This window comes from Anabrus simplex, chromosome 1, assembly GCF_040414725.1.
Source record: "Anabrus simplex isolate iqAnaSimp1 chromosome 1, ASM4041472v1, whole genome shotgun sequence".
Taxonomy (NCBI): Eukaryota; Metazoa; Arthropoda; class Insecta; order Orthoptera; family Tettigoniidae; genus Anabrus; species Anabrus simplex.
In genome coordinates this window covers 889974874-889989958 of record NC_090265.1, presented here as the reverse complement: position 1 = coordinate 889989958, position 15085 = coordinate 889974874, and the positions used below count along the sequence as shown (strand labels likewise).

The 15085-nt window shown below is 38.8% G+C and overlaps 1 protein-coding gene across 2 annotated transcripts in view; it reads right to left on the bottom strand.

Moving 5' to 3' along the window:
- Positions 1-15085, bottom strand: part of und (methionyl aminopeptidase und) — a 155420-nt gene that overhangs the window by 19379 nt on the left and 120956 nt on the right. The window contains exons 8-9 of one of the 2 annotated variants that reach the window (XM_067136567.2): positions 12153-12406; positions 11658-12037 (exon numbers count right to left, since the gene is read on the bottom strand). In XM_067136567.2, the coding sequence (XP_066992668.1) occupies positions 12154-12406 (253 nt within the window). In that variant the 3' untranslated portion in view covers positions 11658-12037; position 12153. Of the gene's footprint in view, positions 1-11657; positions 12038-12152; positions 12407-15085 lie in introns of those variants that run through there. The other variant, XM_067136566.2, reaches the window with a different exon arrangement.

Below are 15085 nucleotides of genomic sequence, written 5' to 3'. Positions count from 1 at the left end.
GTCTATCATGGCCCCAGTTCCAAAGAATTCTGAAGGAATGTCTTCTCTTTTTTTGCTGAGTGTTGCTAGGAGATTTTCTGATGCTCTGGTGTTGGGTAGAGTCAGGTGTGTTCTGAAGTCTTCAATGAGGAAGGATTCTCACGCCAGGAGGTAGACGAGTCTTGGATGCAGCGATCGCTCTTTTTATGTATAGAGCTTTTACTCTTTCTAGAGAGGATAGGTTGTTTTCTGTGAGGTACAGCCATATGATTTCTATCCCATATGTTAGTACAGGCATGATTTTTGATCTAAATAGTGCCATCGCCGTCTCTAGACTGAGTGATCTGATATAGTTGAATTTGTGCATCGCCCATACCGCCTGTATTGCTTTCTCTGTTACATGTTTTGTAAAGCATTTGGCACTTGTTTGCAGAGTAATGCCGAGGTACTTGAAGTCTTTTACTATGGCTACTTTCTGCCGCTTTATGAAGATTTCTGCCATTGCTGGGATCTTCCCTCCTTGCCTAAATACCATCATTTTTGTTTTTGATATATTAATTTCAAACTTATGTTCGTAGCACCATTCCTTCATATCTTTTATCACTTTTTTTAGCTTCGTGATGTCTCTTGATCTGTTCGCTATATCATCGGCGTAGGCGTACGATACTACATCTTCCTTATGGGTTATTCTCATTATTTCTTCTGCTGCCAGGATGAAAAGTAACGGGCTAATTGGGTCACCCTGTAATACCCCGTTCGTTTGAAGTATCGGTTCTGAGAGAGATATGTTGTCAGAGATTCTTATTTTGTTCCATTGTAATATCGTTTTTATGGTTTTAGTCCACACATTGTTTCTGTTGAGGGCTTCTTCCAGCTAGTGATGGGCAACGCTCTCGCTCGAGACTGACGTCGCAGATCTCAAGACTCTCGCGAGAATCTCGAGACCGATCCTCCTGTAGTGCAAGCTGTGCGATGTACGAGTAACTACGACTGTAAAGTTAAAAGTATATCATTGGCAGTTATTGCGTGAAATAACGTTCCTATACGAAAACGTGTGAGACAATAGATTTTGTGAAAAGCCTGGAGAAGTACTGCATGTTCAATTATGAAATTCTTAATACAATTAACGAAACTGAAAACAGAATGTCAGTATCTTAAACTTTTCATGACTTATTTGGGGTGGACACCGTGGCTGAATAACCTTGCATAATTTATGAATAACTGTAGATAGGATGTACACCTACTTGGATATAGAGGCATGCATTCTTCAAACCTGAGACGGGGAAGATGTGCTTTGCCACATATGCAACCCCCATTACACATGAGTGGAACATGTAATCTAAAATGCCCGACTTTGCTCCAATTCTTTCAGCAGGGGTGATGGGCAACGCTCTCAAGACCGATTCTCGTGTGCTGCGAGCTGTGGGACGCGACGTCCCAGTAACCACGAGTGTAAGATTGATAGTTATCATCAGCAGTTCTCATATGGAAATGTGTACGACGATAAATTTTGTCAAAAGCCTAGGAAAGCACTGCATGTTGAACTTTGAGCTCCTTAATACCATTAACGAAAGTGAAGACCGAATGCCAGTATCTTAAACTGTTCATGTGTTATGTCAGGTGGACTTCTTAGCTGAATAACCCGTATAATTTGTTAATACCTTTTATTAGGATGTAAACCTACCTGGATGCCTCACAATCGTTGTCGACAGGGTAGCTTCTTGTTATTCAGACCGGGCCGAAGGTGTTCTGTGAGTGTGACTATTCGTCTTCATCATTTACATTATATGTTTTTAAGTGTCGGATCATCCCAGAAGTATTTCTGCCGACTATTTTACTTCTTTTGAATAAGCAATACAGCGGACTGTGCTATGTGGCATCTCTTCAAAATAACCGACATCTACGACTTACGTTGCGTTTCGGACATCGTCTTATACTTGTCGCATTCAATTTCACATTGCACCGTCATATATCGAAGTACCTAATTATGATGCGAATACTCTAACATTGTAAGGAATTATTTCCTTCGTCATCTAAATATCGGTAAACACAAGCTGTGGTCATATGTTATTGAATGTGGGTTCTGATAACGATGTACACCTACCTGTCGAAAGAATTGGAGATTACACATTCCACTCATGCGTAATGGTGGTTGCATATGCAGCAATGCGAATCTTGCCTCGTCTCGGGTTCGAATAATGCACGCTTCTAGTATCCAGGTACGTGTACCTACAGTAGCCGCCAGGTTCTGTACTTAAACCACTCATTCGTGTACCTACCAGTGCATACAATGCCAGAATGTGTATCCTTTATAATTATGTTATACTGCGTCAAAATAGATCTCAGTAGAAATGAACGCCCCTAGTCGCTTGTTGACATGTATTTACGAAATTCAGGAGGTTATTCGCATACTCGGCACAAACAACATTCAGCTCCGACAACCTGTACGCCTACAACACGCTGCTCGCCGCACAATGCGGCGACAATGCTCTCGAGATCTCTCAAAATTTCTCGCGAGAAACAGTACCTGCGCTAGTCTTGAGAAATCCCGAGAAATCTGGAGACCTCATCTCAGACTGCCCATCACTACTTTCAACTTCTGGGTCACAAGTTCTTGATTTATGAGGTCGAATGCTTTTGTGAAGTCTATAAACACTACGTAAAACTTTTCTCTTATTTCAAGTACTTCCGATATGTTATTGAGTAGTAATTGTATGGCGTTAATCTTCCTTTCCTGAATCCAAATTGATTTTCTGGTAGATACTCATCTATTTCTTCTCTGACTCTTGCCACGATTGTTTTTGTGAATACCTTGAACGGCATGTTCTCCAGAGCGATGCCTCTGTATGTGTTTGTGTCATATGGGTAACCATTTCCTTTATAGAGTACTTTAATAGTTGAATGTCTCCATCTCTCCGGTATTGAGGCCGTCTCAATGCATTTATTGTATAAGTTTGTCCATGTAGGCAGTAGGAGATGAGCAGTGTCTTTTATATACTCACTGTATATGTTATCTGGTCCTGCAGCTTTGTTTTTCTTTGTGCCTGAGATGATGTTTTGGACTTCATTTGTTGTCAGCGGAGTCCATGCTGTTGGCGCTAGTGTATTGGTACTTTGATAATTTTCTGGAATGTTTGTTATTCCTTCCTTGTTGAGTATATTCCTAAAGTGTGTCATCCATTCTTCCATGTTTATATAGTGTCTGTGTTTGCTTCCTGGGACGTAGAGCAAAGTTGTAATGTACTCCACATAGTAGTTAAGCGATGCAAAACCATGTGTCGACCAGAGCTCAACACACGAGTGTTAGCGCTGAACGGAGGCTGTCGACCTGTTGTCGACATATGAGCGGAAAGAGTCAAGGAAATTACAAAACCTGCTATCTTATTTCTTAATCAAAGTTCTGAAATTTTCTGGCTATGAATACTCTAGTTAAGCAATTTAAAAGTAATATTATGGTGCAATATCAACATCAAAACTCACGGTAATTAATGCCAAACACATATTTAACTAATCCCAAAGAATTATAGTGAGATAAAAATATCACTGTTAATACGCAGCTTCAACCTCATGGAATCTTTCACTGTTACCATAACTCTCCTTTTCACATGGTTCTTACATGGGTAAAATGAAAAGCATAGTTCCCAGTAAGTTTTGTAGCATATGTTATAAGGTAAGCTAACAAATGACATAATGTTTACTTTATTTACATTTTAATTTACACTTACATAGCACTTAATTAAGACACACAATTATTACCCTGTAATAGCACAAAGATAGTGTAGAGTCTACAGCAAAACATTTAAGAAATGAGAAGATGGCATATCTCTATAGAGAGTAATTGATCTTGTAGCAATCGATATGCTTTTTTTTTTTTTTTGCTAGGGGCTTTTACGTTGCACCGACACAGATAGGTCTTATGGCGACGATGGGATAGGAAAGGCCTAGGAGTTGGATGGAAGCGGCCGTGGCCTTAATTAAGGTACAGCCCCAGCATTTGCCTGGAGTGAAAATGGGAAACCACATAATCGATATGTACATGTTGTATATTTGAATACCACTGCAGATACTTTAAATAGGCTCATTTCTTGAGATTTACTAAATCAATGAGTAGACAATGTTGAACATAAAGAATTCAATTAAATGTTACATAAAATAGTTCACCCAATTGGAGGTACTGATTTCAAAAATTTAAGTGAGAAGATATGTGATCGGTGTAAAAGTGTAGTGACCCAAAGGAGATGTGAAACCCAACTAGAATGTGCAGCTTCAAAAAAATCTTTGCTACAACCAGTATTTTAATATTTCCACACATACTGTGTTGGATAAAATTACCTATCAATGTTGCATCTTTAAAAGAAAAAGAACACATCATATACCACACCTAATATATACGGTAGTTTAAAAAAAAACCAGCATTAGGATCATGTTGTTTTAATAAAGCAAAACTGTTAATTATGTCTGGAACTGATCAAAGGCTGAATGGCCATCTCCCTACCACTCTTGTCTTCAAAGATGCTCCAAAAAAAGTCCACTCTATACAAAATTGTCTTTCTGTCTCGACTCCTATATTAACCTGGTATTTCAATTTTATATCACACAGGGCAAGTAATGACCAATGTCATGTTCAGTTTAATATTAACCTGATATTTCAATTTTATATCACACAGAGCAAGTAAATGGCCAATGTCATGTTCAGCTTAATTTTTTGTTATCGCATCATGCAAAGCGGTAGGGTGGAATTTCATGAACCTTGGTATTTAAGTTAACACGTTCAGTACCTGCTTCTGAGCGGGACACTTGAATGCCTGGACCGGCCATTTTCATGCCCGGCCCTCTTACGTGCATCACTTAATACAATTTACAATTGCTCCTAAACTATAAATGTTAGGAAAATGATACTTTGTGCTTACCTCTTGTAAATATTTAGGGTGTGATATCTGGTATCACAGATTTCAAAATATGTCTAATTTTATACAGCCTATCTATATTTTCGGCATAGTGATTACTGTCACCGAAGTGAAGAAATGAAAGAATATGAAGGAAGCGTATTCGGAACATTATATTAGAAAATATCGGAGTATGAAAAACAGGGTCTTCGGTCCAGTACATATTTAATTCAGGATTTTGGACTAATTGGTTTCCACGACTGCATGATCGAATTCTTTGTGAAAGGCCGGGGCACTGCACTTATCACCTGACTTGCGTATAGATTGGTCTGCTCACACACATACTGATAAAATTCGTCATTCATGAAAATACTCACGTAACTCAAAATATCCTGCTTATTTTCTATTTGAACGTTTATACCTGAATTCTCTGTAAATGGTGGAACGGGTGGACAATAACTAGGATGATATGTATCAGGCACTTCACTTTTCTCTATAGGCCTATCGGATTCAGGAATCAGAATTTCCTTGTCACTCGCACTTTCACTATCTGAGTCTATTTCAGGAATAAGTTCATCACCAGAATAATCATTGTGAACAATATCTAATAATTAATCTTCTGTAAGAAACTTTGTTTTATAAGCCATTATACTACAACCGGTAAGAATGACACACACTGCATTGGGATCTGAAGTACCGTCTTGACGCGCAAGGAAGTGCTGAGATATTCCCGCTAAAACAGCTAAGATAAACGTGAGCGCACTCAATGCGAGGGTTATCTCAAAAAGGTCAACCAATTTCCTGCTACAACCAGTAACGCTGACTAAGATGTAAGAATGCATAGATGATGAATATAAAAAACACTGCTTCGCGGAACATTAAACGTCTTACGCCGTCCACGGCCCGCAGCATAGGAGCAAGCTTAAACGTCTTACGCCGTCCACGGTCCGCAATGAGTTAAGAGCACAGTCATTAGGATCTTAGCTACTCATATTGTGATTTATGTTCAAAAAAAGAAGAAAGAGGAAGGCTTAAACACAATGAGGAAGAAAAATCCTGCTACAATTTCCCTCAATATACATCCAACCAAAATAATGAGTGCTAGCAAGGCTGAAATACATATTATGTCCCATTATCAACCTCTGGTACATTTCTTTCATAGACAAATAACAAAACGATGTATCTAACACTCGGCAAGACATACTAGGGAGGGGAGGGAGGATTGTGGGTTGGCAGATGAGCTTACTGGCCAGCCCAACTTCCTGCTCAAGTCGGTAGCACAGACAAGGGACTTACAGAAAAATTATCTGAGTGCTCAACCCTAATCCCCCATACGTCTTACTACTGGGACTAATGCTTATCAACTCATGGCACTGCTCCTAGCTGTAAGACTTATGGAAAGAATGGTGCTATTAGTGTACCGAGTTTTCTTTCCAAGTCCCTCATCAGTGTTACTGTGTATGACATCACTATGCCTGGGCATGACTACTGATACTAGCTGTGACAGGCATTCTGTTAGTTGTAGGCGTGCTAGTTTGTCATGTATACACTTGTCCAACTGAGCAAGGCTGCTGAAGGCTTTAATTTTTGCATTTCTAATGTTGTCCGACTCGTTGGTTGAATGGTCAGTGTATTGGCCTTCGGTTCAGAGGGTCCCGGGTTCGATTCCCGGCCGGGTCGGGGATTTTAACAGTCATTGGTTAATTCCAATGGCCCAGGGCCTAGGTGTTTGTGCTGTCCCCAACATCCCTGCAACTCACACACCACAATAACACGCAGTTACCTAAACATGGCAGATGCTGCCCACCCTCATCGGAGGGTCTGCCTTACAAGGGCTGCACTCAGCTAGAAATAGCCACATGAAATTATTATTTCTAATGTTGAAGCGTTGACCCCAAGTCTCTACTATCCTGCTTCTTTTGACTAATACTACACCTATATTTTAGTGAGTAGAAGTGGAAGTTTACCGCCACCTGTTCACAGATCAGCAGACACCAGTTAAAAAAAGACTTAACATTGGATTATCACATAAATTATTCTTGGAGTTATAGGATTGTATATTTAGGAAGGCAGGAAAAGATAAGAGCGCCACATTTCAGTTTTTGCATTTCCATAATGTCAAAATTTATGACGATACAGCACTCAAATTTATATCCTGAACTCCATTTGGAGATGAGAACTCTTGCTCACAGAGGCCACATCAGATAATGATTGAATTAGCTGATGACGACGATGAATATGCGATATATTACCAAAAAAAGACAACGCTTCTGAAAGTCAAGACATTAAACCAATTTCACAGTATCTCAAAATCAAGCTCAAGGTAAAACATCAGTACAAAGAGTAAATGACCAGATGCAGAATGGATTCCATGTCAATATCAGATACAACAGCTAGTAGGAGATAAAATGGGTGGGTTCGAGCCCTGAACTTAGTATTCCGTGGCATCCCATTTTCACACCACGTAAATCTGGGAGTTGTGCCTTAATAACGGCTATGGCCACTTCCTTCCTAATCCTTTTTGCTGAAGGTATAAACTCAATATTATTTGTTGATAATATTATGATTTGTGGAAAGGCTGAGGTAAAAGCCCAAGAGCAGCTTGGTGTAATAACTGAAAGGATTGGACAAATGGGGTATTAGAACCAATGCGAAGCACAGGTGATGGTGATAAGACGAAGTAGAGAAGAAAAAGAATAAATAAAAATCAGAAACAAAAATGTTTTAGAGGATCTTGCAAGTACTGATTCACAACCCTAACACTTAACAGGCTGTATCTGAATAAGTGAAAACAAGCTGAATCTATTTTCCTAAATAAAAAATAAACAGAATCACTCTGATAATACAAATAAGGAGTACCTACAGTAGTTCCTACAATGGAACAGCAGCAGCAGTGTCATTTTTGCAGTACAAAACCTTGTAGAGCTGTAGAGAGGTTTTGATGATTGTGACTGTGTTAAGAAGCCAAACGAGATTATACACAGCCACGCTAAGCAGTTGCAGAAAAACACCAAATAGACCCTATAATGCTTTAGCCCATGACCTTGGCCTAACAATTGCCCACTGCTCAGCCCGAAAGCCTTCAGATTACAAGGTGACGCACGAATCTTCTTAGTCATATTTCTTGGCTTTCTGGATTGAGACCACCATTTCCCTATCAGACAGCTCCTCAATTGCAATCACATAGGCTGAGTGAACCTTGAACCAGCCCTCAGATCCAGGCAAAAATCCCTGACAGGGCAGGAATCAAATCTGAGGCCTTGAGGTAAGGGGCAGGCATGCTACCTCTTGACTGCAGGGCCAGCTTTAGATAAACATAGCACAATGAAATTATCAGTGAATACCTATAATTTACATAACTGGTGTATCATTTTTAAATACTGCGTTCCTCATTAAAACATTTTCCCACTTAGCACGCCATAAATTTGAAGTCCCGATTCTCATCGTATTAAATTTATATAAAAATACCTCACTTGTTGCATCACAAATTTTCACTATTACCGCTTAGTCTGAGCACATTTTCCTAGCCCTGCAGATGTTGTCTTCCTTTGAGGAGCTTGACTTCCAACTCACCGCAGTTCGTGTTAATGGAAAAAGGCCTTGAATTCTTGAACTTCACAGAATAAGTTGCACCTTCGGGGAGCAAGCCGTCAGCCTCAGAAATGTTCAGTTTTCCTTGCCGGCTAACAGTCAGACTGCAGAATAACACAGTGAGCTTGTTTGTGCTTGTATTTCGCATTCCATTCAGAAGTTAGAAATGTATTTAGTGTTCAGTTGTACAATGAAGGGTAGTGAATATTTGTCGCGAGATAGCCTACATCTGGAACATCGTAAGTTGACCAGTGTAGTGCACATTTGTCTTGTGATAGCCCAATTATGGATAAGGAAAAAGTAGTGAAATTCCTTACTAATGAAGACAAAATTAAAGTCTATCAGCAAGTCGCCTGGCATCCACATCTTTAAGCATGAAGAGTTGGCATAAATGTTGAAACTCGCACCTTCCAATTTCCACTTGATCACTCAAGTCGGTCGTGGTCAATCGAAGTTTCGCACGATTCAAAATGACGGCCAAAGTCATTCTCTTCATGTCACACATGGCCGTGTATAACCTCCAATTCACTGTCTAAGTGTGCGACTAGAAAAATAATGTTCAATAACCCTTTGGTCTGAAATAAAAGATTTCTACTAACATTTGTTTTAGAAAAAGTGTGATCTGCAATAATACTGTGATATTTTTATGGCCCTCATTCAAATATTTTGTGTTTGGTATTTTTTAACAGTTTTCACTGCTTTATTATTATTATTATTATTATTATTTTAAAAGCCTCAGTAAATTAAGTTTTCATATTTGTTCTCTTGTGTTTTTCACACCTTTTAATATTCTCTTCTCATAGAGTTTTCACTGTACCCACGGATATATGACGTATGATCCCCTTATGTCGGGAAAAATCGGATCTAGTGTTTCCATATCCCTGTTGAATAGTTTTTATTTGTGTATTCAGTAGTACGTTTTCTTGCTTAACACTTTCTTTTTCCTTGTCTCCTGCAGAAACGTCTTAACAAGGTTTCACTGTACCTCGACCACCTAACAAAGCCACAGTTTATCAAAGCCTTATGCATTTAGTAGTAGAAAAAGAAGGAATATTTTTGGACCTAATTACAATATTGTTCCGAATACAGGACAACCCTGAATTTCTGAAAGGTATTTATAACTATTATAATTTTAAATTAACCTTTCCACTCTGGTGAAGCGAGAGCAGATGTGTGACCTTGAGGACGAGTTCCTATGGCGGCCGGCCCTTCCAGCTGTAGTGATACTTTCCACACTCTGCTTTCTTGCTTTCATTTGTTCATGTTGTTAAGACACAATAGGGTGACTACCTAAAATATATATAGAGGGAGTTCAGTCAAATATTTTTACATATATTTTAATCATTTTCATTCATGCAAAGGTTTCCATCCTTCTTTTAGATCTGTGGCTTTAGACACAGCATTGGCAGAGTTAAATCTTTTCCAACTTCATTTTCTTCAAAGTGACTACCCAATGTAAGGATAAGAGCTTCATTCACAGTATACAGTTTCCCACAATTTATGTAATACGATATCACAATACGTCAAAGCTACGTATAGAAGCGCTAATATATTGTCGGCGAACAGCAATTACGCGGCAAATGACGAACACAAGGTCACTCAAACCCTTGCTTTCTAACCAATTCCCCCCCGAAATATGCTAACTTTTAACTACAGACTTGCAAGACAACCGCTACTCCTAAGAGAATTGTAAGCACCAAAGTCTCAATATCAGGAAAGATCTCCACTGGGGTAATCACATAAATATGATTGTAAATAAAGGGTACAGATCTCTGCACATGGTTAAGATGGTATTTAGGGATTGTAGTAAGGATGTAAAGGAAAGAGCATATAAGTCTGTGGTAAGACCCGCAACTAGAGTATGGTTCCAGTGTATAGGACCCTCACCAGGATTACTTGATTCAAGAACTGGAGAAAATCCAAAGAAAAGCAGCTCGATTTGTTTTGGGTGATTTCCAACAAAAGAGCAGTGTTACAAAAATGTTGCAAAGTTTGAGCTGGGAAGACCTGGGAGAAAGGAGACAAGCTGCTCGACTAAATGGTACGTATCAGATGTAAGGCTTTTCAAGCGTTTGCTCTATTAACCAGTGTTTCGTCTTAGGTCTGACACTAGACTCATCAGAGTGGGATGTGTCAGACCCTACCCACTGACGCTGGGGTGTATGCAGGTGAACTTATCAGAAGCCCTTATAAAAGGCACAGTCTGATAACTGCATACGGGAGATAAATCTCCTCAATGGAATTATTGCCCGCCTAGCAATTCCGATTATAATTTTCCATTCTAAATGGTATGTTCCGAGCTGTCAGTGGAGAGATGGCATAGGAGGACATCAGTAGACAAATAAGTTTGAGTGGTGTCTTTAAAAGTAGGAAAGATCACAGTATGAAGATAAAGTTGGAATTCAAGAGGACAAATTGGGGCAAATATTCGTTTATAGGAAGGGGAGTTAGGGATTGGAATAACTTACCAAGGGAGATGTTCAATAAATTTCCGATTTCTTTACAATCATTTAAGAAAAGGCTAGGAAAACAACAGATAGGGAATCTGCCACCTTGGCAACTGCCTTAAATGCAGATCAGTAGTGATTGATTGAATAATTACTGTATAATGTTTCATCTATTCAGTACATTTTAGCTCATCTGATAAATGTGTGTGGTGACTCCTGCCGGAAATGGTAGTACATTCGGGGAATGATACAAATATACCTCCACAAAAACAAAGTCTTTAAACATTGGGCAGTGCATATAAGATGGCTACGGTTTTTATTAGTGCATTTTCACATATAAAAACAATGTATTATATCTGGGACAATAGAGTAAAAGAAAACAATCTGACATGCAAAGAAGGGATGGAGAGGATTTATGTTAAAGAGATGAGAGTCAGGTTAGATGCGCTGGAAGTAAACACAAAAAGCAGACTGTGAAATCAGACTAGCAAACTTTACAAGATTCATAAGAGGAAATAAAGAGAGGACTAAGATCTAGATGTTGTATATATCTGATGAATAATGAATGAATAATGGGCAACAAGATAAGCTATGGGAGGTAGGAGTGTACAGGGAGCAGTAGATTATGCATGAAAGATTAGAACAATGAAAGTAGTGAGCAAGGAGAAACCTTAGCACACACAGGAGACAGTGCTAGAGTTTACCAATAAATAACTAAAGAGTGGAATTTCAAGGGACAATAGATGAAAATTAATTTCAGAACAACCTAAGACAGGAGTTCTGTCCTTATTTATTAACAGGTAATAGCTGAAAAGTTACAAAGAATTTTTAAATTTGCACGGGAAATCAAAGTTTTCTTTCCAAGGCAATTGAACAATAATGCAGTATAAACATTTTTGTTTGTTAGATAGTAACAATTATATTTTTCAAGAGATGTACAGGGAGATGTCTTCGTCCTGAGGTGGTGTAGCTCCTTTCAGGAACATCCCTAATCGAGGTGAGTTTTTTCAAGTGATGCAATTGGCTGATAATATAGATCACCTTGTTAGTGTTGAAACTGCCCTCTAAAACTGTTACCTATTCATACTTCTCTGAATACAGCTACCAGCTCATTTCCAGCAAATGATAACAAGTCTGTGTACAGAATGACAATTAAACAGAAATTAATTACATTATTGTAAGTTTTTGTTTGTCTCTGTAAGATAGTTTTATAGTATCGTAATCTGAACAAGCATTAATCAGCACACACCTTAATAATCATCACCACGGCTCACCACTTCCTTACACGTGGGTCGTAACATAATAGTGTGCTCAAACTGAGCGGTATAGCAGCCTTTAACATCACAGAGTGGAGGATAAGGATCCACAACACCTTTATCACAAAGATCCTTCAGAGCCATTATATATTTGGTGCATCCAACACGATCTAGCCAGCGCCGACAGAATGCCAAGGTGCTGAAGTTCTTGTTGATAACATTTAGAAGTGACTTTGATGACTGAAGCCTGCAACACAGAAATAGAAGGCATTGAATATATCCATTATGAAATGTGAATAGCTGTAACTGGGGGACAGGAGAGGGGGGTGTCTTATCATTCAACACTAAAAACTTCATCTCTGGTCTGTATTGAAAGAAAATAACATACAATAGAGGAAAATTTGATTGATCCACCTTTATTCAATACATAATATGTTGTTAATATGATCAAAACATTTTTATTCAGTACCATTTTCAGTGTCTATGGACACCATCATCTGCCGAAACAGATCGTATGAACAAAGATATACAAGTATTTAGTACATATAATAGACCCTTGGTAATAAGTGACATTAATAGGATGAAGTAAAAATACAATGCTTAAAAGAATATTAACGAGTTACAGTAGAGCCTCGATAATTCAAAATCGGTTAATTCAAAATCTCTCCTAATTCGAAGCAGCTCTCGTTCCCAGAAACATGAGGTACGGTTTTACATGTTATTTAAATTGTTTAATTCGAAATACGGATAATTCGTAATTCGAAGAACAATGTCGGTCCTGTTACCAAAATTCAGACTTTCAATTCGAAACTGTCTTTACAGTTTGAAAAAAAAATTAGTATTTTACAGAGTAACTTAAATTCAAAATTTCTCCGTGTCATGAAAGAAATCGTCTTCCGAAACGTGAAGGGCTAACTTTGCACACTTTCACCTCCTTCGGCGTGTCTACAGTGTGCATCATATCTGCTATGTTTGAGTGGAATCGTAATTATTTTGTATTCAGCGTTTTAAGGAATGCCACAATACCACGTAGCATGCAGTGTGTGGAGAGGTAGAATCCGCAAACACTGGCAATGTCGACAGTTGGTGAAAAAGCGTGGCTTACAGCCTACAATCAATTCGTACACACCAAACAATATTGTCAATGCCGATGAAACTGCACTGTTTGTTTGTTTGTTTATTTTTTTAAATGCTGAGGCCAAACGGGCTTATGGTTTTAAAGGAGAGAATTGCCAGCCGTGAAATGTACTGTGTAGCTATGCAGTGCACACTGCACACGGAAGCGAGAGACTTTCTCCCCTCGTCATAGGAAAGTTCGATAAGCCGCGATGTTTTAAGGGCATTGGGTACGTTCCGTGCAAGCACAAGGCATCTAAAATGCATACAGTACAGTAATCCAAGGAATAAAGCACTTGCACAGGGGAGCCAGTATAGATTTCTCCTCGTCTTTGAATCATGTTTTCTTTCTTTTGATTTCATTGCGTGAGGTTATGTTTGCCGGTGAGTTATCCAAGTGCATTATTTGAATACTGTAAATGCACCTTGTTGGATACATTTTGGAAATAGTTTTTTCCATGGTATTTGAGAGCTTTAAACTGTGAATCAAGATAATTGCATGCAGTAACGGATCTTAGAATATATTGTGACACTGCAAGGGTTGGCATTTCCGAAGTACGTGTTGGCGGTTAATTCCAAATCACGTAATTCGAAGTCAGATTTTTGTGTCCCAACGTCTTTGAATTAACGAGGTTTTACTGTATGTGCTTGTTGGTCAAAGTATAAAATGAAAGTGAAAATATTAACAAGTGTTTAAAAACTTGGATCACTACGCTAGAGACTTTTTAACCATTCCAAAGTGATCAAGTTTTTAAACACTTGTTAATATCTTCACTTTCATTTTATATTTTAACCAACAAGCACATAACTTGTTAATATTCTCTTAGGCATTGTATTTTTACTTCAGCCTATTAATGTCACTTATTACCAAGGGTCTATTACATGTACTACATACTTGTACATCTTTGTTCATATGACCTGTTTCGGCTGATGATGGTGTCAATAGACATCGAAACCGCTACTGAATAAAAATGTTGTGATCATATTAACAATATATTATGTATTGAGAAAAGGTGGATCAATCAAATTTCCCTCTATTGTATGTTGTCTATTATCAGTCAAACTAGAGATTCTTAGAGAGTACACTGCAGCCTGTTGCAGCAACATACGAGGGTGGATCAAATATAAATGGGAATTTAAAAAAATGTATTACATCAACCAAAAAAATACACATATAGAGATCACTTTTCTACATAGTGTCCTTGCCTTCGATACACATTTTCTACATCGGATTGGTAAGTTTTTTATGCCGCCCTAACAAAAAGAAGAGGGACGTGTGCAGAGCCAGTTGCGCATGAACTCTTCTACACTTGTGTCATCATTGAAGGGCTGTCCTCCTAGGTCTTGTTTGAGTGGTCCAAACAAATGGTAGTTGCAGAGCAATAAATATGGACTGTACGGTTGTTCCAGAGGTGTGCAGTGAATTTCCTCCAGTTTTCCCCAAGTTAAAGCGGCAGTATTTGGCCTTGTATTGTCACGGAGAAGAATGATGTTTCGGATCGGTTCCCGGTATCGCTTGTTGCGATACGCAGCTTTTTTTTTCATCCAAAAGGCAACAGTAATAGGCTGCATTAATTGTCCTTTGTTCATGAAGAAAATCCACCAGCAAAATGCCCGCAGAATCCCAGAAAACGGCTGCAAGCACCACTCCAGCAGATGGGCGTGTTTTGGCCTTGACCGGACCTGCTTCATCTCTTCGCTGTCACTCCAAGCTTGCTTTGACTCTGGGGTGTATTGATAAACCCAAGTTTCATCACAAGTCACAATACGGCGCAAAAAATCCTCTCCTTCCTCCTCGTAGCGACGCAGG